This window comes from Oncorhynchus nerka, linkage group LG9b (genome assembly GCF_034236695.1).
Source record: "Oncorhynchus nerka isolate Pitt River linkage group LG9b, Oner_Uvic_2.0, whole genome shotgun sequence".
Classification (NCBI taxonomy): domain Eukaryota; kingdom Metazoa; phylum Chordata; class Actinopteri; order Salmoniformes; family Salmonidae; genus Oncorhynchus; species Oncorhynchus nerka.
Window position 1 is genome coordinate 29442772 of NC_088424.1, and position 21918 is coordinate 29464689.

The window sequence follows — 21918 nt, forward strand, 5'->3', positions numbered from 1 at the left end:
GCAAACAAAGGTTTCTGTATCAAATATTAAGTTCTGCTTTTCTGATGTATCAAATACTTATGTCATGTAATAAAATACAAATTAATTACTTAAAAATCATACAATGTGATTTTCTGGATTTTTGTTTTCGATTCCGTTGAAGTGTACCTATGATAAAAATTACAGACCTCTACATGCTTTGTAAGTAGGAAAACCTGCAAAATCGGCAGAGTATCAAATACTTGTTCTCCCCACTGTATATGTTCTCTACATTGTCTACAAATGTTTTCCATAATAGAAAGAGACGTTATAGTGTTGTCTTTTTTTATTGTTTTGCTAATGTCTGAATTGTCCGTTACCCTGTTTGTTGCATTGTCTTGTCTGAGTCTTACTACTTTATAAATGCAGATGGTTGATTTATCTAGCATTTGTATTGTTTATGTCCCCTAATGTCTGTTGTGTGTAAGATATGGTTTGGTTGTTGGGATTGTTTGACCTTGAATGTTATGTTTCTGGTACTATCATGCACCTCCATAATTGTTCCCTCAGAAACTCAAGCAGCTTTCACCAATAAGGACTCTGTACAGAAGGAGGTGAAAGCTACTCTCTCCCAGAAAGCCACTCTGAGCTGTGAGGTATCTGACACCAAGACTGAGGTGAAATGGTACAAGGATGGCAAACTGCTGACTTCCAGTAAGACAGTCTCCATGGAGACAAAGGGCAAGACTCGTCAGCTGGTGATAGAGAAGGTGGAGAAGAAGGATGCTGGACAGTACACATGTGAGGTTGGAGCAGAGAAGCTGGTCTTTAAGCTACAGGTGACAGGTATGGGACGATTTCAAAGCTGGCTGTCCATTGATGTTTCTCTCAAGGTTTTGGAGGCTGGATGGCTGTCAATGTACAGTGTCTGTGTTCTACGTTGTCTACAATTTTGTTCTCCCAAGGAAAGACATGTTATACTGTTCTGTTTGTTTTGATGGTTTTGTTAGTGTGGAAGTCTGAATTGTATGTTCTTCACTGTCTCATAATGCTTTAGAAATGCAGTTTTTTTTTTACTTACTCTGACAATATCGCTTGATTTCCCTTTTGTATGTCATGTGCAAGATATCCAAAGGGTTTCTGGTTTGGTGTTGGGATTGTTTGACCCTGAATGAAGGGTTTCTGGTTTGGTGTTGGGATTGTTTGACCCTGAATGAAGGGTTTCTGGTTTGGTGTTGGGATTGTTTGACCCTGAATGAAGGGTTTCTGGTTTTATCATACCCTTCAATGATCCCCATTCAGAGGCCCAGGCTGCTTTCACCAACAAGGAGTCTGTACAGAAGGAGGTGAAAGCTACTCTCTCCCAGAAAGCCACTCTGAGCTGTGATGTGTCAGATACCAAGACTGAGGTGAAATGGTACAAGGATGGCAAACTGCTGACTTCCAGTAAGACAGTCTCCATGGAGACAAAGGGCAAGACTCGTCAGCTGGTGATAGAGAAGGTGGAGAAGAAGGATGCTGGACAGTACACCTGTGAGGTTGGAGCAGAGAAACTGGTCTTTAAGATACAGGTGACAGGTATGGAGGATATGAAAGCTGGCTGTCTATTGATGTTTCTCTTAAGGCTTTGTAGGCTGAATGGTCCCAAACCAGATGATGTTTTGTATACTCAAGTCAATGGCCTCTGAATGTATTGCCCATTTTGTTTTGGTAGATGTCTATCTCTTGGTTGCATATTTGTGTCTAAAACTATATTTCAATAGCTGGTAATTGACTTACTAGTCTAGCCATTGTATTGCTCAACACCTCCCAGTCTCATGTCTGTCCAGTGTAGAGATGTGCTTCCTGTTTGTTTTGTGTTCATCCCTGAATGAAGGGGTTCTACTTCCACGTGTCATCATGTCATCATTTCTCCTTCAGAGACTCAAGCAGCTTTCACCAACAAGGAGTCTGTAAAGAAGGAGGTGAAAGCTACTCTCTCCCAGAAAGCCACTCTGAGCTGTGATGTGTCAGATACCAAGACTGAGGTGAAATGGTACAAGGATGGCAAACTGCTGACTTCCAGTAAGACAGTCTCCATGGAGACAAAGGGCAAGACTCGTCAGCTGGTGATAGAGAAGGTGGAGAAGAAGGATGCTGCAGAGTACACCTGTGAGGTTGGAGCAGAGAAGCTGGCCTTTAAGATACAGGTGACAGGTATGATGTCATTGACTCATTCAACCGTATTTGTTATACCCAGCACTATCATCACTATGCTAACATGTCTTATTTTTTTCTCTAGAATCCTCTGCCAAGTTTAAGAAGACTGCCGTGAAGGATATATGCAGTGTTCAAGCAAGTGAGAAGATTGTTTTGACCACTGAGCTGACTTCGGAGAGTGCCAGTGTTAAGTGGTTCAGGGATGGAGTAGAGTTGAAGGAAGGCACTAAATATGAGATGAAGAGAGAGGGACATTCTCGTACCCTGATTGTGAAGTCCACCGAAGTCAAAGACAGTGGCACCTACTCTTGCCACACTGATGATGACAAGCTTGAGTTCAAAGTTCAAGTCAAACGTTAGTTAGCAATTCATTCATCAGAACAATTGATTGGCGTGTACAGTCAGTACTGACATAAGAGCGTGCATATAAAATGTAGTTAATTAAGTTCTGTCCATGTTTCCTCTCAGATACACCGCTGAAGTTTGTGGTGCAGTTGCAGCCTGTAGCCACAGAGCTGGGTGTTACACTGACCCTGACCTGTGAACTGAACCAAGCCTCAGGGGACGTACTCTGGCGCCACAACAGTCGTGAGGTCAAACCCGGTGGCAGGTTCTGTGTCAGCGCTGACAGTGCCAAGCGGGTCCTTACCATAACAGGAATGACCAAAGAGGATGAGGGAGAGTACATCTGTGAATGCAAAGATGATAAGACCTCTGCCAAGGTCTCCACCAATGGTAGCTGAGGCTTTACTTTCATTAGATTTAACACTTGGTCACTCATTACTGTAGCATATAGTTACAGACATAAACAACATAGTTAAAGAGATATACATCATAGTTACAGACATATACAACACAGTTACAGACATATACAACACAGTTACAGACATATACATCATAGTTACAGACATATACAACACAGTTACAGACATATACATCATAGTTACAGACATATACAACACAGTTACAGACATATACATCATAGTTACAGACATATACAACACAGTTACAGACATATACAACATAGTTACAGACATATACAATGCAGTTACATACATATTCAACAGAGTTACAGACATATACAACATAGCTACAGACATACACAACATAGTTACAGACATATAGAACATAGTTACAGACAAATACAACATAGTTAGAGGCATGTACACCATAGGTACAGACATATACAACATGGTTACAGACATAAACAACATGGTTACAGACATAAACAACATAGTTACAGACATATACAACATAGTTACAGACATATACAACATGGTTACAGACATAAACAACATAGTTACACACATATACAACATAGTTACAGGCATGTACAACATAGTTACAGGCATGTACAACATAGTTACAGACATATACAACATAGTTACAGACATATACAACATAGTTACAGACATATACAACATGGTTACAGACATAAACAACATAGTTACAGACATATACAACATAGTTACAGACATATACAACATGGTTACAGACATAAACAACATAGTTACAGACATATACAACATAGTTACAGGCATGTACAACATAGTTACAGGCATGTACAACATAGTTACAGACATATACAACATAGTTACAGACATATACAACATAGTTACAGGCATGTACAACATAGTTACAGGCATGTACAACATAGTTACAGACATATACAACATAGTTACAGACATATACAACATGGTTACAGACATAAACAACATAGTTACAGACATATACAACATAGTTACAGGCATGTACAACATAGTTACAGGCATGTACAACATAGTTACAGGCATGTACAACATAGTTACAGACATGTACAACATAGTTACAGACATATACAACATAGTTACAGACATATACAACATGGTTACAGACATAAACAACATAGTTACAGGCATGTACAACATAGTTACAGACATATACAACATAGTTACAGACATATACAACATAGTTACAGACATACACAACATAGTTACAGACATATACAACATAGTTACAGACATATACAACATGGTTACAGACATAAACAACATAGTTACAGGCATGTACAACATAGTTACAGACATAAACAACATAGTTATAGACATGTACAACATAGTTACAGGCATGTACAACATAGTTACAGGCATGTACAACATAGTTACAGGCATGTACAACATAGTTACAGACATAAACAACATAGTTACAGACCTGACCTGTACAGCATAGTTACAAACAAATACAACATAGTTACATACATATACAACACAGTTACATACATATACAACATAGTTACAGACATATACAACATAGTTACAGACAAATACAACATAGTTACAGACAAATACAGTACAGTTACAGACATATACAAAATAGTTACATGCCTGTACAACATAGTTACAGACATAGTCAACATTATTACAGACATATACAACATAGTTACAGACATATACAACATAGTTACATACCTGTACAACATAGTTACAGACATATTCAACATAGTTACAGACAAATACAACATAGTTACAGACAAATACAGTACAGTTACAGACATATACAACATAGTTACAGACATATACAACATAGTTACAGGCATGTACAACATAGTTACAGGCATGTACAACATAGTTACAGGCATGTACAACATAGTTACAGACATGTACAACATAGTTACAGACATATACAACATAGTTACAGACATATACAACATGGTTACAGACATAAACAACATAGTTACAGGCATGTACAACATAGTTACAGACATATACAACATAGTTACAGACATATACAACATAGTTACAGACATACACAACATAGTTACAGACATATACAACATAGTTACAGACATATACAACATGGTTACAGACATAAACAACATAGTTACAGGCATGTACAACATAGTTACAGACATATACAACATAGTTACAGACATATACAACATAGTTACAGACATATACAACATAGTTACAGACATATACAACATGGTTACAGACATAAACAACATAGTTACAGGCATGTACAACATAGTTACAGGCATGTACAACATAGTTACAGACATAAACAACATAGTTATAGACATGTACAACATAGTTACAGGCATGTACAACATAGTTACAGGCATGTACAACATAGTTACAGGCATGTACAACATAGTTACAGACATAAACAACATAGTTACAGACCTGACCTGTACAGCATAGTTACAAACAAATACAACATAGTTACATACATATAAAACACAGTTACATACATATACAACATAGTTACAGACATATACAACATAGTTACAGACAAATACAACATAGTTACAGACAAATACAGTACAGTTACAGACATATACAAAATAGTTACATGCCTGTACAACATAGTTACAGACATAGTCAACATTATTACAGACATATACAACATAGTTACAGACATATACAACATAGTTACATACCTGTACAACATAGTTACAGACATATTCAACATAGTTACAGACAAATACAACATAGTTACAGACAAATACAGTACAGTTACAGACATATACAACATAGTTACATCCATATACAAAATAGTTACATGCCTGTACAACATAGTTACAGACATAGTTAACATGTTTACAGACATATACAACATAGTTACAGACATATACAACATAGTTACATGCCTGTGCAACATAGTTACAGACATAGTCAACATAGTTACAGACATATACAACATAGTTACAGACATATGCAACATAGTTACAGACATATACAACATAGTTACAGACAAATACAACATAGTTACAGACAAATACAGTACAGTTACAGACATATACAAAATAGTTACATGCCTGTACAACATAGTTACAGACATAGTCAACATTATTACAGACATATACAACATAGTTACAGACATATACAACATAGTTACATACCTGTACAACATAGTTACAGACATATTCAACATAGTTACAGACAAATACAACATAGTTACAGACAAATACAGTACAGTTACAGACATATACAACATAGTTACATCCATATACAAAATAGTTACATGCCTGTACAACATAGTTACAGACATAGTTAACATATTTACAGACATATACAACATAGTTACAGACATATACAACATAGTTACATGCCTGTGCAACATAGTTACAGACATAGTCAACATAGTTACAGACATATACAACATAGTTACAGACATATGCAACATAGTTACAGACATATACAACATAGTTACAGACATGTACAATATAGTTACAGACATATATAGCATAGTTAGAGATATATATATAACATAGTTACAGACATGAGTATCATAGTTACAGACATATACAACATAGTTACAGCCATAGTCAACATAATTACAGACATATACAACATAGTTACAGACATAGTCAACATAATTACAGACATAGTCAACATAATTACAGACATATACAACATAGTTACAGACATATGCAACATAGTTACAGACATATACAACATAGTTACAGACATGTACAATATAGTTACAGACATATATAGCATAGTTAGAGATATATATATAACATAGTTACAGACATGAGTATCATAGTTACAGACATATACAACATAGTTACAGCCATAGTCAACATAATTACAGACATATACAACATAGTTACAGACATATACAAAATAGTTCCAGACATATACAACATAGTTACAGACATAGTCAACATTATTACAGACATAGTCAACATTATTACAGACATATACAACATAGTTACAGACATATACAACATAGTTACATACCTGTACAACATAGTTACATACCTGTACAACATAGTTACAGACATATTCAACATAGTTACAGACATAAACAACATAGTTACAGACATGTACAATATAGTTACAGACATATATAGCATAGTTAGAGATATATATATAACATAGTTACAGACATGAGTATCATAGTTACAGACATATACAACATAGTTACAGACATAGTGAACATAATTACAGACATATACAACATAGTTACAGACATATACAACATAGTTCCAGACATATACAACATAGTTACAGACATATACAACATGGTTACAGACATATACAACATGGTTACAGACATATACAACATAGTTACAGACATATACAACATAGTTCCAGACATATACAACATAGTTACAGACATATACAACACGGTTACAGACATATACAACACAGTTACAGACATATATAATGTAGTTCCAGACATATACAACATAGTTACAGACATATACAACATAGTTACAGACATATACAACATGGTTACAGACATATACAACACAGTTACAGACATATACAATGTAGTTCCAGACATATACAACATAGTTACAGACATATACAATGTAGTTACAGACATATACAACATAGTTACAGACATATACCACATAGTTACAGACGTATACAACATAGTTACAGACATATACAACATAGTTACAGATACATACAACATAGTTACAGACATATACAACATAGTTACAGACATATACAACATAGTTACAGACATACACAACATGGTTACAGACATAAACAACATAGTTACAGGCATGTACAACATAGTTACAGACATATACAACATAGTTACAGACATATACAACATAGTTACAGGCATGTACAACATAGTTACAGATACATACAACATAGTTACAGACATATACAACAAGGTTACAGACATATACAAAATAGTTCCAGACATATACAACATAGTTACAGACATAGTCAACATTATTACAGACATAGTCAACATTATTACAGACATATACAACATAGTTACAGACATATACAACATAGTTACATACCTGTACAACATAGTTACATACCTGTACAACATAGTTACAGACATATTCAACATAGTTACAGACATAAACAATATAGTTACAGACATGTACAATATAGTTACAGACATATATAGCATAGTTAGAGATATATATATAACATAGTTACAGACATGAGTATCATAGTTACAGACATATACAACATAGTTACAGACATAGTGAACATAATTACAGACATATACAACATAGTTACAGACATATACAACATAGTTCCAGACATATACAACATAGTTACAGACATATACAACACGGTTACAGACATATACAACACAGTTACAGACATATACAATGTAGTTCCAGACATATACAACATAGTTACAGACATATACAACATAGTTACAGACATATACAACATGGTTACAGACATATACAACACAGTTACAGACATATACAATGTAGTTACAGACATATACAACATAGTTACAGACATATACCACATAGTTACAGACGTATACAACATAGTTACAGACATATACAACATAGTTACAGATACATACAACATAGTTACAGACATATACAACATAGTTACAGACATATACAACATAGTTACAGACATATACAACATGGTTACAGACATATACAACACAGTTACAGACATATACAATGTAGTTCCAGACATATACAACATAGTTACAGACATATACAATGTAGTTACAGACATATACAACATAGTTACAGACATATACCACATAGTTACAGACGTATACAACATAGTTACAGACATATACAACATAGTTACAGATACATACAACATAGTTACAGACATATACAACATAGTTACAGACATATACAACATAGTTACAGACATATACAACATGGTTACAGACATAAACAACATAGTTACAGGCATGTACAACATAGTTACAGACATATACAACATAGTTACAGACATATACAACATAGTTACAGGCATGTACAACATAGTTACAGGCATGTACAACATAGTTACAGACATATACAACATAGTTACAGACATATACAACATAGTTACAGGCATGTACAACATAGTTACAGGCATGTACAACATAGTTACAGACATATACAACATAGTTACAGACATATACAACATGGTTACAGACATAAACAACATAGTTACAGACATATACAACATAGTTACAGGCATGTACAACATAGTTACAGGCATGTACAACATAGTTACAGGCATGTACAACATAGTTACAGACATGTACAACATAGTTACAGACATATACAACATAGTTACAGACATATACAACATGGTTACAGACATAAACAACATAGTTACAGGCATGTACAACATAGTTACAGACATATACAACATAGTTACAGACATATACAACAGAGTTACAGACATATACAACATAGTTACAGACATATACAACATGGTTACAGACATAAACAACATAGTTACAGGCATGTACAACATAGTCACAGACATATACAACATAGTTACAGACATAAACAACATAGTTACAGGCATGTACAACATAGTTACAGGCATGTACAACATAGTTACAGACATAAACAACATAGTTACAGACATGTACAACATAGTTACAGGCATGTACAACATAGTTACAGGCATGTACAACATAGTTACAGACATATTCAACATAGTTACAGACAAATACAACATAGTTACAGACAAATACAGTACAGTTACAGACATATACAAAATAGTTACATGCCTGTACAACATAGTTACAGACATAGTCAACATTATTACAGACATATACAACATAGTTACAGACAAATACAGTACAGTTACAGACATATACAACATAGTTACATCCATATACAAAATAGTTACATGCCTGTACAACATAGTTACAAACATAGTTAACATATTTACAGACATATACAACATAGTTACAGACATATACAACATAGTTACAGCCATAGTCAACATAATTACAGACATAGTCAACATAGTTACAGACATATACAACATAGTTACAGACATATGCAACATAGTTACAGACATATACAACATAGTTACAGACATGTACAATATAGTTACAGACATATATAGCATGGTTAGAGATATATATATAACATAGTTACAGACATGAGTATCATAGTTACAGACATATACAACATAGTTACAGCCATAGTCAACATAATTACAGACATATACAACATAGTTACAGACATATACAACATAGTTACAGACATAGTCAACATAATTACAGACATATACAACATAGTTACAGACATGTACAATATAGTTACAGACATAGTCAACATAATTACAGACATATACAACATAGTTACAGACATATGCAACATAGTTACAGACATATACAACATAGTTAGAGATATATATATAACATAGTTACAGACATGAGTATCATAGTTACAGACATGTACAATATAGTTACAGACATATATAGCATAGTTAGAGATATATATATAACATAGTTACAGACATGAGTATCATAGTTACAGACATATACAACATAGTTACAGCCATAGTCAACATAATTACAGACATATACAACATAGTTACAGACATATACAAAATAGTTCCAGACATATACAACATAGTTACAGACATAGTCAACATTATTACAGACATATACAACATAGTTACAGACATATACAACATAGTTACATACCTGTACAACATAGTTACATACCTGTACAACATAGTTACAGACATATTCAACATAGTTACAGACATAAACAACATAGTTACAGACATGTACAATATAGTTACAGACATATATAGCATAGTTAGAGATATATATATATAACATAGTTACAGACATGAGTATCATAGTTACAGACATATACAACATAGTTACAGACATAGTGAACATAATTACAGACATATACAACATAGTTACAGACATATACAACATAGTTCCACACATATACAACATAGTTACAGACATATACAACATGGTTACAGACATATACAACATGGTTACAGACATATACAACATAGTTACAGACTTATACAACATAGTTACAGACGTATACAACATAGTTACAGACATATACAATGTAGTTCCAGACATATACAACATAGTTACAGACATATACAATGTAGTTACAGACATATACAACATAGTTACAGACATATACCACATAGTTACAGACGTATACAACATAGTTACAGACATATACAACATAGTTACAGATACATACAACATAGTTACAGACATATACAACATAGTTACAGACATATACAACATAGTTACAGACATATACAACATAGTTACAGACATATACAACATGGTTACAGACATAAACAACATAGTTACAGGCATGTACAACATAGTTACAGGCATGTACAACATAGTTACAGACATAAACAACATAGTTACAGACATGTACAACATAGTTACAGGCATGTACAACATAGTTACAGGCATGTACAACATAGTTACAGGCATGTACAACATAGTTACAGACATAAACAACATAGTTACAGACCTGACCTGTACAGCATAGTTACAAACAAATACAACATAGTTACATACATATACAACACAGTTACATACATATACAACATAGTTACAGACATATACAACATAGTTACAGACAAATACAACATAGTTACAGACAAATACAGTACAGTTACAGACATATACAAAATAGTTACATGCCTGTACAACATAGTTACAGACATAGTCAACATTATTACAGACATATACAACATAGTTACAGACATATACAACATAGTTACATACCTGTACAACATAGTTACAGACATATTCAACATAGTTACAGACAAATACAACATAGTTACAGACAAATACAGTACAGTTACAGACATATACAACATAGTTACATCCATCTACAAAATAGTTACATGCCTGTACAACATAGTTACAGACATAGTTAACATATTTACAGACATATACAACATAGTTACAGACATATACAACATAGTTACATGCCTGTGCAACATAGTTACAGATATAGTCAACATAGTTACAGACATATACAACATAGTTACAGACATATGCAACATAGTTACAGACATATACAACATAGTTACAGACATGTACAATATAGTTACAGACATATATAGCATAGTTAGAGATATATATATAACATAGTTACAGACATGAGTATCATAGTTACAGACATATACAACATAGTTACAGACATATACAACATAGTTACAGACATAGTCAACATAATTACAGACATATACAACATAGTTACAGACATATGCAACATAGTTACAGACATATACAACATAGTTACAGACATGTACAATATAGTTACAGACATATATAGCATAGTTAGAGATATATATATAACATAGTTACAGACATGAGTATCATAGTTACAGACATGTACAATATAGTTACAGACATAGTGAACATAATTACAGACATATACAACATCGTTACAGACATATACAACATAGTTACATGCCTGTGCAACATAGTTACAGACATAGTCAACATAGTTACAGACATATACAACATAGTTACAGACATATGCAACATAGTTACAGACATATACAACATAGTTACAGACATGTACAATATAGTTACAGACATATATAGCATAGTTAGAGATATATATATAACATAGTTACAGACATGAGTATCATAGTTACAGACATATACAACATAGTTACAGCCATAGTCAACATAATTACAGACATATACAACATAGTTGCAGACATATACAAAATAGTTCCAGACATATACAACATAGTTACAGACATAGTCAACATTATTACAGACATATACAACATAGTTACAGACATATACAACATAGTTACATACCTGTACAACATAGTTACATACCTGTACAACATAGTTACAGACATATTCAACATAGTTACATACATAAACAACATAGTTACAGACATGTACAATATAGTTACAGACATATATAGCATAGTTAGAGATATATATATAACATAGTTACAGACATGAGTATCATAGTTACAGACATATACAACATAGTTACAGACATAGTGAACATAATTACAGACATATACAACATCGTTACAGACATATACAACATAGTTCCAGACATATACAACATAGTTACAGACATATACAACATGGTTACAGACATATACAACATGGTTACAGACATATACAACATAGTTACAGACATATACAACATAGTTCCAGACATATACAACATAGTTACAGACGTATACAACATAGTTACAGACATATACAACATAGTTACAGACATATACCACATAGTTACAGACATATACAACATAGTTACAGACATATCGTCAAACATTCTAGATATTAATCCATTCTGAACTTTTCAGCCCCCAGACTGGTGAATCTGACTTCCAAGCTGGTCAGCATCGTTGCAGTGGAAGGGAAAGATGTCATCTTAAAGTGTAGTGTCACCCCAGCAGACGTCAAAGTAAAATGGTTCCACAACAACGTGCCAATCACTGCTGGGCCCAAGTATAAGATTGAGCACAGGGCCACCAGCCACTCCCTCGCCATCACGTCAGTCAGTCAGGAGGATGCTGGGGAGATCAGCATGGCAGCTGAGGGCAAAACCTGCAGCGCTACCCTCCAAGTGCATCGTAAGAACCAACCTCTATTCACTTTAACACTTACTGTATGATATAATATCTGAGCTCATTTCCAGTGGATATACTTCTGTTCTGTATTATCATCAGATTGTTTTGATTGACTGATACACAATTATAGCCATTGTTTACAAAAATGTATAAGCCTTTTAAGCATTTTAGCTTAGAAGGGCTACAGTTACCACGAAGGAGTTGTAATATCTGTGTTTTCTTTGTACCCTGACAGTGGAGCCGGTGATGTTCAAGAAAAAGCTGCAGAACGTGACGACGGTAGAGGATCAGAAGAGAGTGAAGCTGGAGGTGGAGCTTAGTAGACCCTCTAAAGAGGTCAGGTGGATGAAGAACAGCGTGGTGCTGCAGCCCGGAGGCAACATGGACATCAGGGTGGACGGGGCCAAGCAGACCCTGGTCTTCAAGAGTGTCACTACCGCTGACCGCGGCTACTACTCCTGTGAAACTCTGGATGACAAGACCCAGGCCAAACTCACGGTGGATGGTAAGTACATTTATATTTGAGTCATTTAGCAGACGTTCTTATCCTGAGTGACTTACAGTAGAAATGAGGGTTAAGTGCCTTGTTCAAAGGGACATCGACAGAATTTTCACCTAGTCAGCTCGGTGATTCGATCCAGCGACCTTTCGGTTACTGGCCCAACGCTCTTAAGCACTAGACTACCTACCTCCCAAGTAAGAGTATGTCCCATTTACAGATGCTGTAGTTTTTTGATTATGAATACATAGCGATCTAGTGATCTTAGTTAAGCACAGACAGTATTTCCTAATCTGACATGCAGTTTGTACATTTGATCTCCACACAGATGTTTATTTTGTTATATATATATATATATATATATATATATATATATATTTGTACCTTTTTTAACTCGGCAAGTCAGTTAAGAACAAATTCTTATTTACAATGACAGCCAACCCCGGACAAACCCTAACCCGGACGATGCTGGGCCAATTGTGCGCCGGTTGTGATACAGCCTGGAATTGAACCAGGGTCTGTAGTGACGCCTCTAGCACTGAGATGCAACACCTTAGACCGCTGCGCAACTCTGTAGCCTCAGACTCTTTATATCTAGTTTCAGTGCCGAAAAGAGATGCACAGGACACTTAGCGATGATTCTTTATAACCTAAACATTTAGCATATTCCAACACACCTAAATATTCCCTCTATCTGTATTTCACAGTGCAGAAGATTGAGCTGGTGAAGGGCCTGCTGGCCGAGGTCAAGGCCAATGAGAAGGAGACAGTGACCCTGGAGGTGGAGCTCAGTCAAGCTGACGTGGAGGGTTCCTGGACCAGGAGCGGAGCCAAGCTCAAGGCAGGGTCCAACTGTCGCATCACGGCCCTTGGAAAGAAGCATGCCCTTACACTGTCCCAACTCAAGATGGAGGACGCAGGAACGATTGTCTTCCAAGCGGAAGGGGTCAAGTCTTCTGGCAAGCTCATTGTTGCAGGTAGGTTATCTCAATTTTTGTCCAACATTAAGCTATTCATCAAGTTGAGTGTTATTTGAAGTGGCACCTCTTATTTAAATACTGTACCTTTTTGCATTGTGGCTCATACAGAACCTGCTGCCATGATCTCTAGGCCCATGGAGGATGTCAAAGCTCCAGAGAAGGAGAAGGCAACACTTGAGTGTGAGGTGTCCAGAACCAATTCTGAGGTCAAGTGGTTCAAGGTGAGAAAACATATTCTAGTGATAAATCATAGAACTCGAACATCCAGTCATGCAAAACGAGAAAATGTTCAATGTCAGCAATTTACTTAGCATAATTGTGTATACAAAGTGAAGTAATCATTTGTACTAAAATATCACTGTTCCCTAGGGTGATACGGAACTAAAACCAGGAAAGAACTTTGGCATCCACTCCCAGGGTCGCACACGTAGCCTCCTCATCCATAAATGTTCCAAAGAGGATGAGGGCACATACGTTTGTCGAACGTCTGACGACAATACATCAGCCAAACTCACTGTACATGGTATGAGTCCCTACATGTTATTCTTATGATACAACATGATACATGGTATATTATGCGATCCAATGAGAATGATCGTATAATACAATCCAATGATGATTGTATAGGCTTGTCAATGATAGATGTACTTACAGGTTGGTAAAACAGTGCATGTCTCAATTTTAAATAATAGGCATCCTTCTTACCAGATATATAGCTATGAATAAATGGAAAAGAATAGCCCTATTCCATTCAGCATTAGATGTGTTGAAGGCTCTCTGATGTCTCTTTTAATGGTCTCTTGTGATTCTCCCCCAAAGCCCGAGACATTAAGATAGTGAAGAAGCTGGAGGATGTGGAGGTGATGGAGAAGGAGAGTGCATCATTCATGTGTGAGATCTCTCACGATGAAGTGGCCTGCCAGTGGTTCAAAGGTGACACCAAACTCAAAGTCGGTGACAACATCAAGATGAGACAAGAGGGTGAGGAGGATACACACATTTAGAATTCTTTCCAAGTATATGTTTAGATGTCCATTTTAGCAATAGACTCTCATATATTATATTTTAGTAATAGACACTCATATATTTTAGTAATAGACACTCATACATTTTAGTAATAGACACTCATACATTTTATTAATAGACACTCATACATTTTATTAATAGGCACCCATTCATTTTAGTAATAGACACTCATATATTTTAGTAATAGACACTCATATATTTTAGTAATAGACACTCATATATTTTAGTAATAGACACTCATATATTTTATTAATAGACACTCATACATTTTAGTAATAGACACTCATACATTTTAGTCAAAGACACTCATACATTTTAGTAAAAGACACTCATACATTTTAGTAATAGACGCTCATGCATCAGCTTTGGAATTATTAGCCATCATTGATTAATTAGGTCTAATGTACTATTTCTGTGTTTTACCATTCTGTATTGTTCTTATAAGTTGCCCTCTTTCAATTAAAGGTAAAATCTATGTGCTGCTGATTAAATCGGTGACACCAGAAGACGTGGCGGAGATTAAATTCACAGCTGAAAAGGCCTCTTCAACGGCCAAACTGACAGTGAAAGGTAAAAAAACAAAGTCCATTTCCAGCATGCATTCCTCATAGAATGCTATATACGGCACAATATGCCATATGATAGAATACCTTTGTTAAATTAATGATGTTCAGGTCATCACAATATACACAACAAATCCACAGAATTCACTAACACTTATTAAACATACCAATGGTGAATTCAGTGCTCTAACCATAACTAAAATCTAGTTAGTCTGTCCTCTGTGTCCTCAGAGTTATTGTCCTGGGGTTTATTTTGGTTCAGCAGCCAGATGTCTGTGGGGATTGCCTCTTTTATTCTGAAATGTTGGTGTTTTGTATCCCTGGCCAGAGGGCAAGATGACCCCTAAGAATATGTAGAGGTTGTGAGTTGTTTCCCTGGAAATCCATGGTGCAGTCTTTTCTTGATATACCGTTGTTTTACATCCTCTGGAAACCTGAACCACGGGACCCAGATCCTAGGGTGACCTGACCACCCTCGGGAGCTTGCTCTCATGTTGCTTATGGAGATCCCTCTGTACCAGGCCAGGAGTGAAAAGGTCATGCAGTGACTATCCGAGCCCCTCAGGACGTTGGAGTAGATGGAGGACAGCACAGGAGAAATCCCTGTTCCTTGGGGTAGCCCGTGGAAATGAATTGCACAGGGAGATGTTTTCTTTGGCTTACTTTTTATTTATTTTATTTATTTCACCTTTATTTAACCAGGTAAGCAAGTTGAGAACAAGTTCTCATTTACAATTGCGACCTGGCCAAGATAAAGCAAAGCAGTTCGACACATACAACGACACAGAGTTACACATGGAGTAAAACAAACATACAGTCAATAATACAGTAAAAAAAAATAAATAAAAAAATAAAAAAAAAACATGTCTATATACAATGTGAGCAAATTAGGTGAGAAGGGAGGTAAAGGCAAAAAAGGCCATGGTGGCAAAGTAAATACAATATAGCAAGTAAAACACTGGAATGGTAGTATTGCAATGGAAGAATGTGCAAAGTAGAAATAAAAATAATGGGGTGCAAAGGAGCAAAATAAATAAATAAATTAAATACAGTTAGGAAAGAGGTAGTTGTTTGGGCTAAATTATAGGTGGGCTATGTACAGGTGCAGTAATCTGTAAGATGCTCTGACAGTTGGTGTTTAAAGCTAGTGAGGGAGATAAGTGTTTCCAATTTAAGAGATTTTTGTAGTTCGTTCCAGTCATTGGCAGCAGAGAACTGGAAGGAGAGGCGGCCAAAGAAAGAATTGGTTTTGGGGGTGACTAGAGAGATATACCTGCTGGAGCGTGTGCTACAGGTGGGAGATGCTATGGTGACCAGCGAGCTGAGATAAGGGGGACTTTACCTAGCAGGGTCTTGTAGATGACATGGAGCCAGTGGGTTTGGCGACGAGTATGAAGCGAGGCCAGCCAACGAGAGCGTACAGGTCGCAATGGTGGGTAGTATATGGGGCTTTGGTGACAAAACGGATAGCACTGTGATAGACTGCATCAATTTGTTGAGTAGGGTATTGGAGGCTATTTTGTAAATGACATCGCCAAAGTCGAGGATTGGTAGGATGGTCAATTTTACAAGGGTATGTTTGGCAGCATGAGTGAAGGATGCTTTGTTGCGAAATAGGAAGCCAATTCTAGATTTAACTTTGGATTGGAGATGTTTGATATGGGTCTGGAAGGAGAGTTTACAGTCTAACCAGACACCTAAGTATTTGTAGTTGTCCACGTATTCTAAGTCAGAGCCGTCCAGAGTAGTGATGTTGGACAGGCGGGTAGGTGCAGGTAGCGATCGGTTGAAGAGCATGCATTTAGTTTTACTTGTATTTAAGAGCAATTGGAGGCCACGGAAGGAGAGTTGTATGGCATTGAAGCTTGCCTGGAGGGTTGTTAACACAGTGTCCAAAGAAGGGCCGGAGTATACAGAATGGTGTCGTCTGCGTAGAGGTGGATCAGAGACTCACCAGCAGCAAGAGCAACATCATTGATGTATACAGAGAAGAGAGTCGGTCCAAGAATTGAACCCTGTGGCACCCCCATAGAGACTGCCAGAGGTCCGGACAGCAGACCCTCCGATTTGACACACTGAACTCTATCAGAGAAGTAGTTGGTGAACCAGGCGAGGCAATCATTTGAGAAACCAAGGCTGTCGAGTCTGCCGATAAGGATGTGGTGGTTGACAGAGTCGAAAGCCTTGGCCAGATCAATGAATACGGCTGCACAGTAATGTTTCTTATCGATGGCGGTTAAGATATCGTTTAGGACCTTGAGCGTGGCTGAGGTGCACCCATGACCAGCTCTGAAACCAGATTGCATAGCAGAGAAGGTATGGTGAGATTCGAAATGGTCGGTAATCTGTTTGTTGACTTGGCTTTCGAAGACCTTAGAAAGGCATGGTAGGATAGATATAGGTCTGTAGCAGTTTGGGTCAAGAGTGTCCCCCCCTTTGAAGAAGGGGGGGACTGACCCCTATTGAGGAGAAAGTCAATGATCCACTTAATTAGACTTAAGTCCACTTTGAGATCCTGTAGATTGGGACAAAGTTGGTAAAAAAAAAAATATTTGAAGAAAAATTAATTTGAGGAAAAATGTATTTACGATGATTGTGATATTTGGTTGTCTCATCTAGCTATCTTAAGATAACTGTAAGTAAATCTGGATAAGAGCGTCTGCTAAATGACTCAAATGTCAAATGTAAAAATATAAGTCTGTCCAAATGTGTGTAGGCTGCTGATGCATCAGGGCGATTATTATAACGTTTTACTCCAATGAATTCCTCATCTTGAGGATTGGACATATTTCAGAGCTCATTGAAGTTATTTCAAGATCTTTCCTATGATGAGATCCAGGGGACATGGCTCTTTTAGTGTTTCCATCTCAATTTAGGGAGTTTGCTGTTCTGTAAAAAAGCCAGTAAAAAAGCCAGTGCTGTAAAGTACAGTTGTGGCCAAAGGTTTTGAGAATGACACAAATATTAATTTTCACAAAGTCTGCTGACTCAGTTTGTATGATGTGTCACGAACCGGCTCAAAGCCCGTAACAAAGGGAGACAACGTGGAGATAATGAGTAGCAAAATATGTATTTATTACCTAAAGCAACTAAGTATAATAGACAATGGTGTGTGTAATCAGTAATCAGTAGTGTAAGTGAGTGTTTTGCATGCATGAATGTGATAATGCAGGGTGATGAAAGGTGCCAAAGCAAACAAACAAACAAACGGCCACCAAGAACCACAACACAATCTACAGAGGGTGTCTGCATGGAGAGAGTCTCCTCCATGAATGGGGAAGTGGTGTATTTATCCTGGGAGACACCGGGCCCAGGTGTTTCCCATGTAGCTGACGACCCTCCCAACTCCGCCCACCAGCATCCTAATAAGGAAATAACAGAGAGAATACGGCAGACAGAGTGGGAGGGTCGTCACATCCCCCCCCATAAAACCGGGGACCAACAAGGACCCCGGAACAAAATACCAGTCTCTAAGTTCCAAATTGACACAGCTTCTGCGCCACAAATTGATGAGGTTTTACGTTTTCACACTTACAATTTGCCCCAGCCAACCTCCTCCCCAGACCTCAGCGACCTTCGCACAGGAAGCAACATTTAAGAGGAAAGAAGAAAACAAGACCAGGAGGGAGCATACAGGACAGAGAGAACATGACAATACGAAACAATGGTCAGTCACGTAAACATTAGGAACAGGGCGCACGAGAGAGCGCATCAGCAATCACGTTTTCAGTCCCCGGATGTGCCTCACATCGAGATGGAATGATTGTAAAAATAAACACCATCGCATTATCCTCTGGTTTGGACACATCATGGACCTCAAAAAAGTGAGGGGTTATGGTCGGTGTAGACCACAATAGGTACTACCCCCGACCCGACATACACTTCAAGTGTTGTAGTGCCCAAATTAATGCTAGCGCTTCCTTTTCAATAACCGAATAGTTCAACTGATAATCGTTAAACTTTTTGGAAAAAAAAACTAACAGGCCTCTCAATCCCAGACACATCTGCTTGCAGCAAAACTGCACCTGCCCCCACATGACTAGCATCCACCTGCAAGGTAAATGACAAATCCATGCGAGGAGCAGCCAGCACTGGAGTTGAGGTAAGCAACCTCTTTGCCTCTTCAAAAGCGTGTTGACAACGAGTAGACCAAACATAAACAGCCTTAGCTTTCAGCATATCTGTCAAGGAGCGACCACAGTAGAGAAGTTATTACAAAAACTACGGTAATAACCAATCATGCCCAAGAAACGCATCAGTTCCTTTTTAGTAGTTGGTGGTGGAAAAGCATCAATAGCCACCACTTTAGCCCGAACAGGACGCACTTCACCCTGCCCAACCATTTTTCCAAGGTATGTAACGGTCGCCTGAGCAAACTCACATTTTGCCAGATTGATTGTGAGGCGACCCGCAGCCAGACGTTCGAACAAGGCTTGAATACGGGACAGATGTTCTTCCCAAGTATCTGCATAGATCACTACATCGTCCAAATAAACAGCGCACCCGGTCAGACCGGCGACAACCCTGTTCATAAGTCGCTGAAAAGTGGCAGGTGCATTGCGCAGACCGAAACTCATAACTGAATACGAGTACAGACCAAAGGGTGTAATAAAGGCAGAGATTTCACGTGCCCTACTCGTCAGTGGCACCTGCCAATAGCCTTTTAACAGGTCAAATTTGCTCACAAACTTACCTGCACCGACTTGATCAACACAGTCCTCCATCCGAGGAAGAGGAAATGAATCTGGTTTTGTGACACTGTTTACCTTATGGTAGTCCGTACAAAAACGGTTTGTTCCATCCGGTTTACTGACCAAGATACAGGGAGAAGCCCAACTGGAGAAAGAAGGCTCTGCTATCTTACTCTCCAGCATGTACTTGACCTCAGCATCCAGACAACGTAGTTTCTCTGAAGAAACTCTATAGAAGCGCTGACGAATGGGGTCAGCACCTCCAATGTCAATATCATGTTCTATTAAGTTTGTACGTGTAGGTGTATCAGAAAACAAACCTGGAAATCTCTGAATCAGACCAACTATCTCTTTCCGCCCATCAACAGGTAGGTGAGTGAGAAGACTGTCTAAAATATCCAGTGTTTCTGAATTTTTCAATCTACCCTGCAATATACAATCGTCAGGACCAGGAACATCTTCCTCCTCATGCACAGATCTAGCACGACAAGAACCCAAGGAAACAACGGTATCAGCCAAAAGAACAGGTTTACCGTCCTCTGTAGAATCCCACTGTTCAGTCTCAGAGGAACGTGCATAATAGGGTTTTAACAGATTTACATGGCACAGCTGGTGTGCTTTCCTCCGTTCTGGAGTGGCAACTAGATAATTTTGCTCAGTGCACTGGCGCACCACTGTATATGGACCTTGAAACTTGGCTTG

The 21918-nt window shown here is 37.2% G+C and overlaps 1 protein-coding gene across 6 annotated transcripts in view; it reads left to right on the forward strand.

The window, feature by feature from the left end:
* LOC115114564 (obscurin-like) overlaps window positions 1–21918 on the forward strand; it is a 105053-nt gene that overhangs the window by 18404 nt on the left and 64731 nt on the right. For all 6 annotated transcript variants that reach the window (XM_065013495.1, XM_065013496.1, XM_065013497.1 and 3 more), the window contains exons 14-25: window positions 529–804; window positions 1261–1536; window positions 1879–2154; window positions 2240–2512; window positions 2626–2892; window positions 13191–13460; window positions 13693–13962; window positions 14664–14933; window positions 15045–15157; window positions 15306–15459; window positions 15756–15917; window positions 16428–16532. In XM_065013495.1, the coding sequence (XP_064869567.1) occupies window positions 529–804; window positions 1261–1536; window positions 1879–2154; window positions 2240–2512; window positions 2626–2892; window positions 13191–13460; window positions 13693–13962; window positions 14664–14933; window positions 15045–15157; window positions 15306–15459; window positions 15756–15917; window positions 16428–16532 (2712 nt within the window). The remainder of the gene's footprint in view (window positions 1–528; window positions 805–1260; window positions 1537–1878; window positions 2155–2239; window positions 2513–2625; window positions 2893–13190; window positions 13461–13692; window positions 13963–14663; window positions 14934–15044; window positions 15158–15305; window positions 15460–15755; window positions 15918–16427; window positions 16533–21918) is intronic.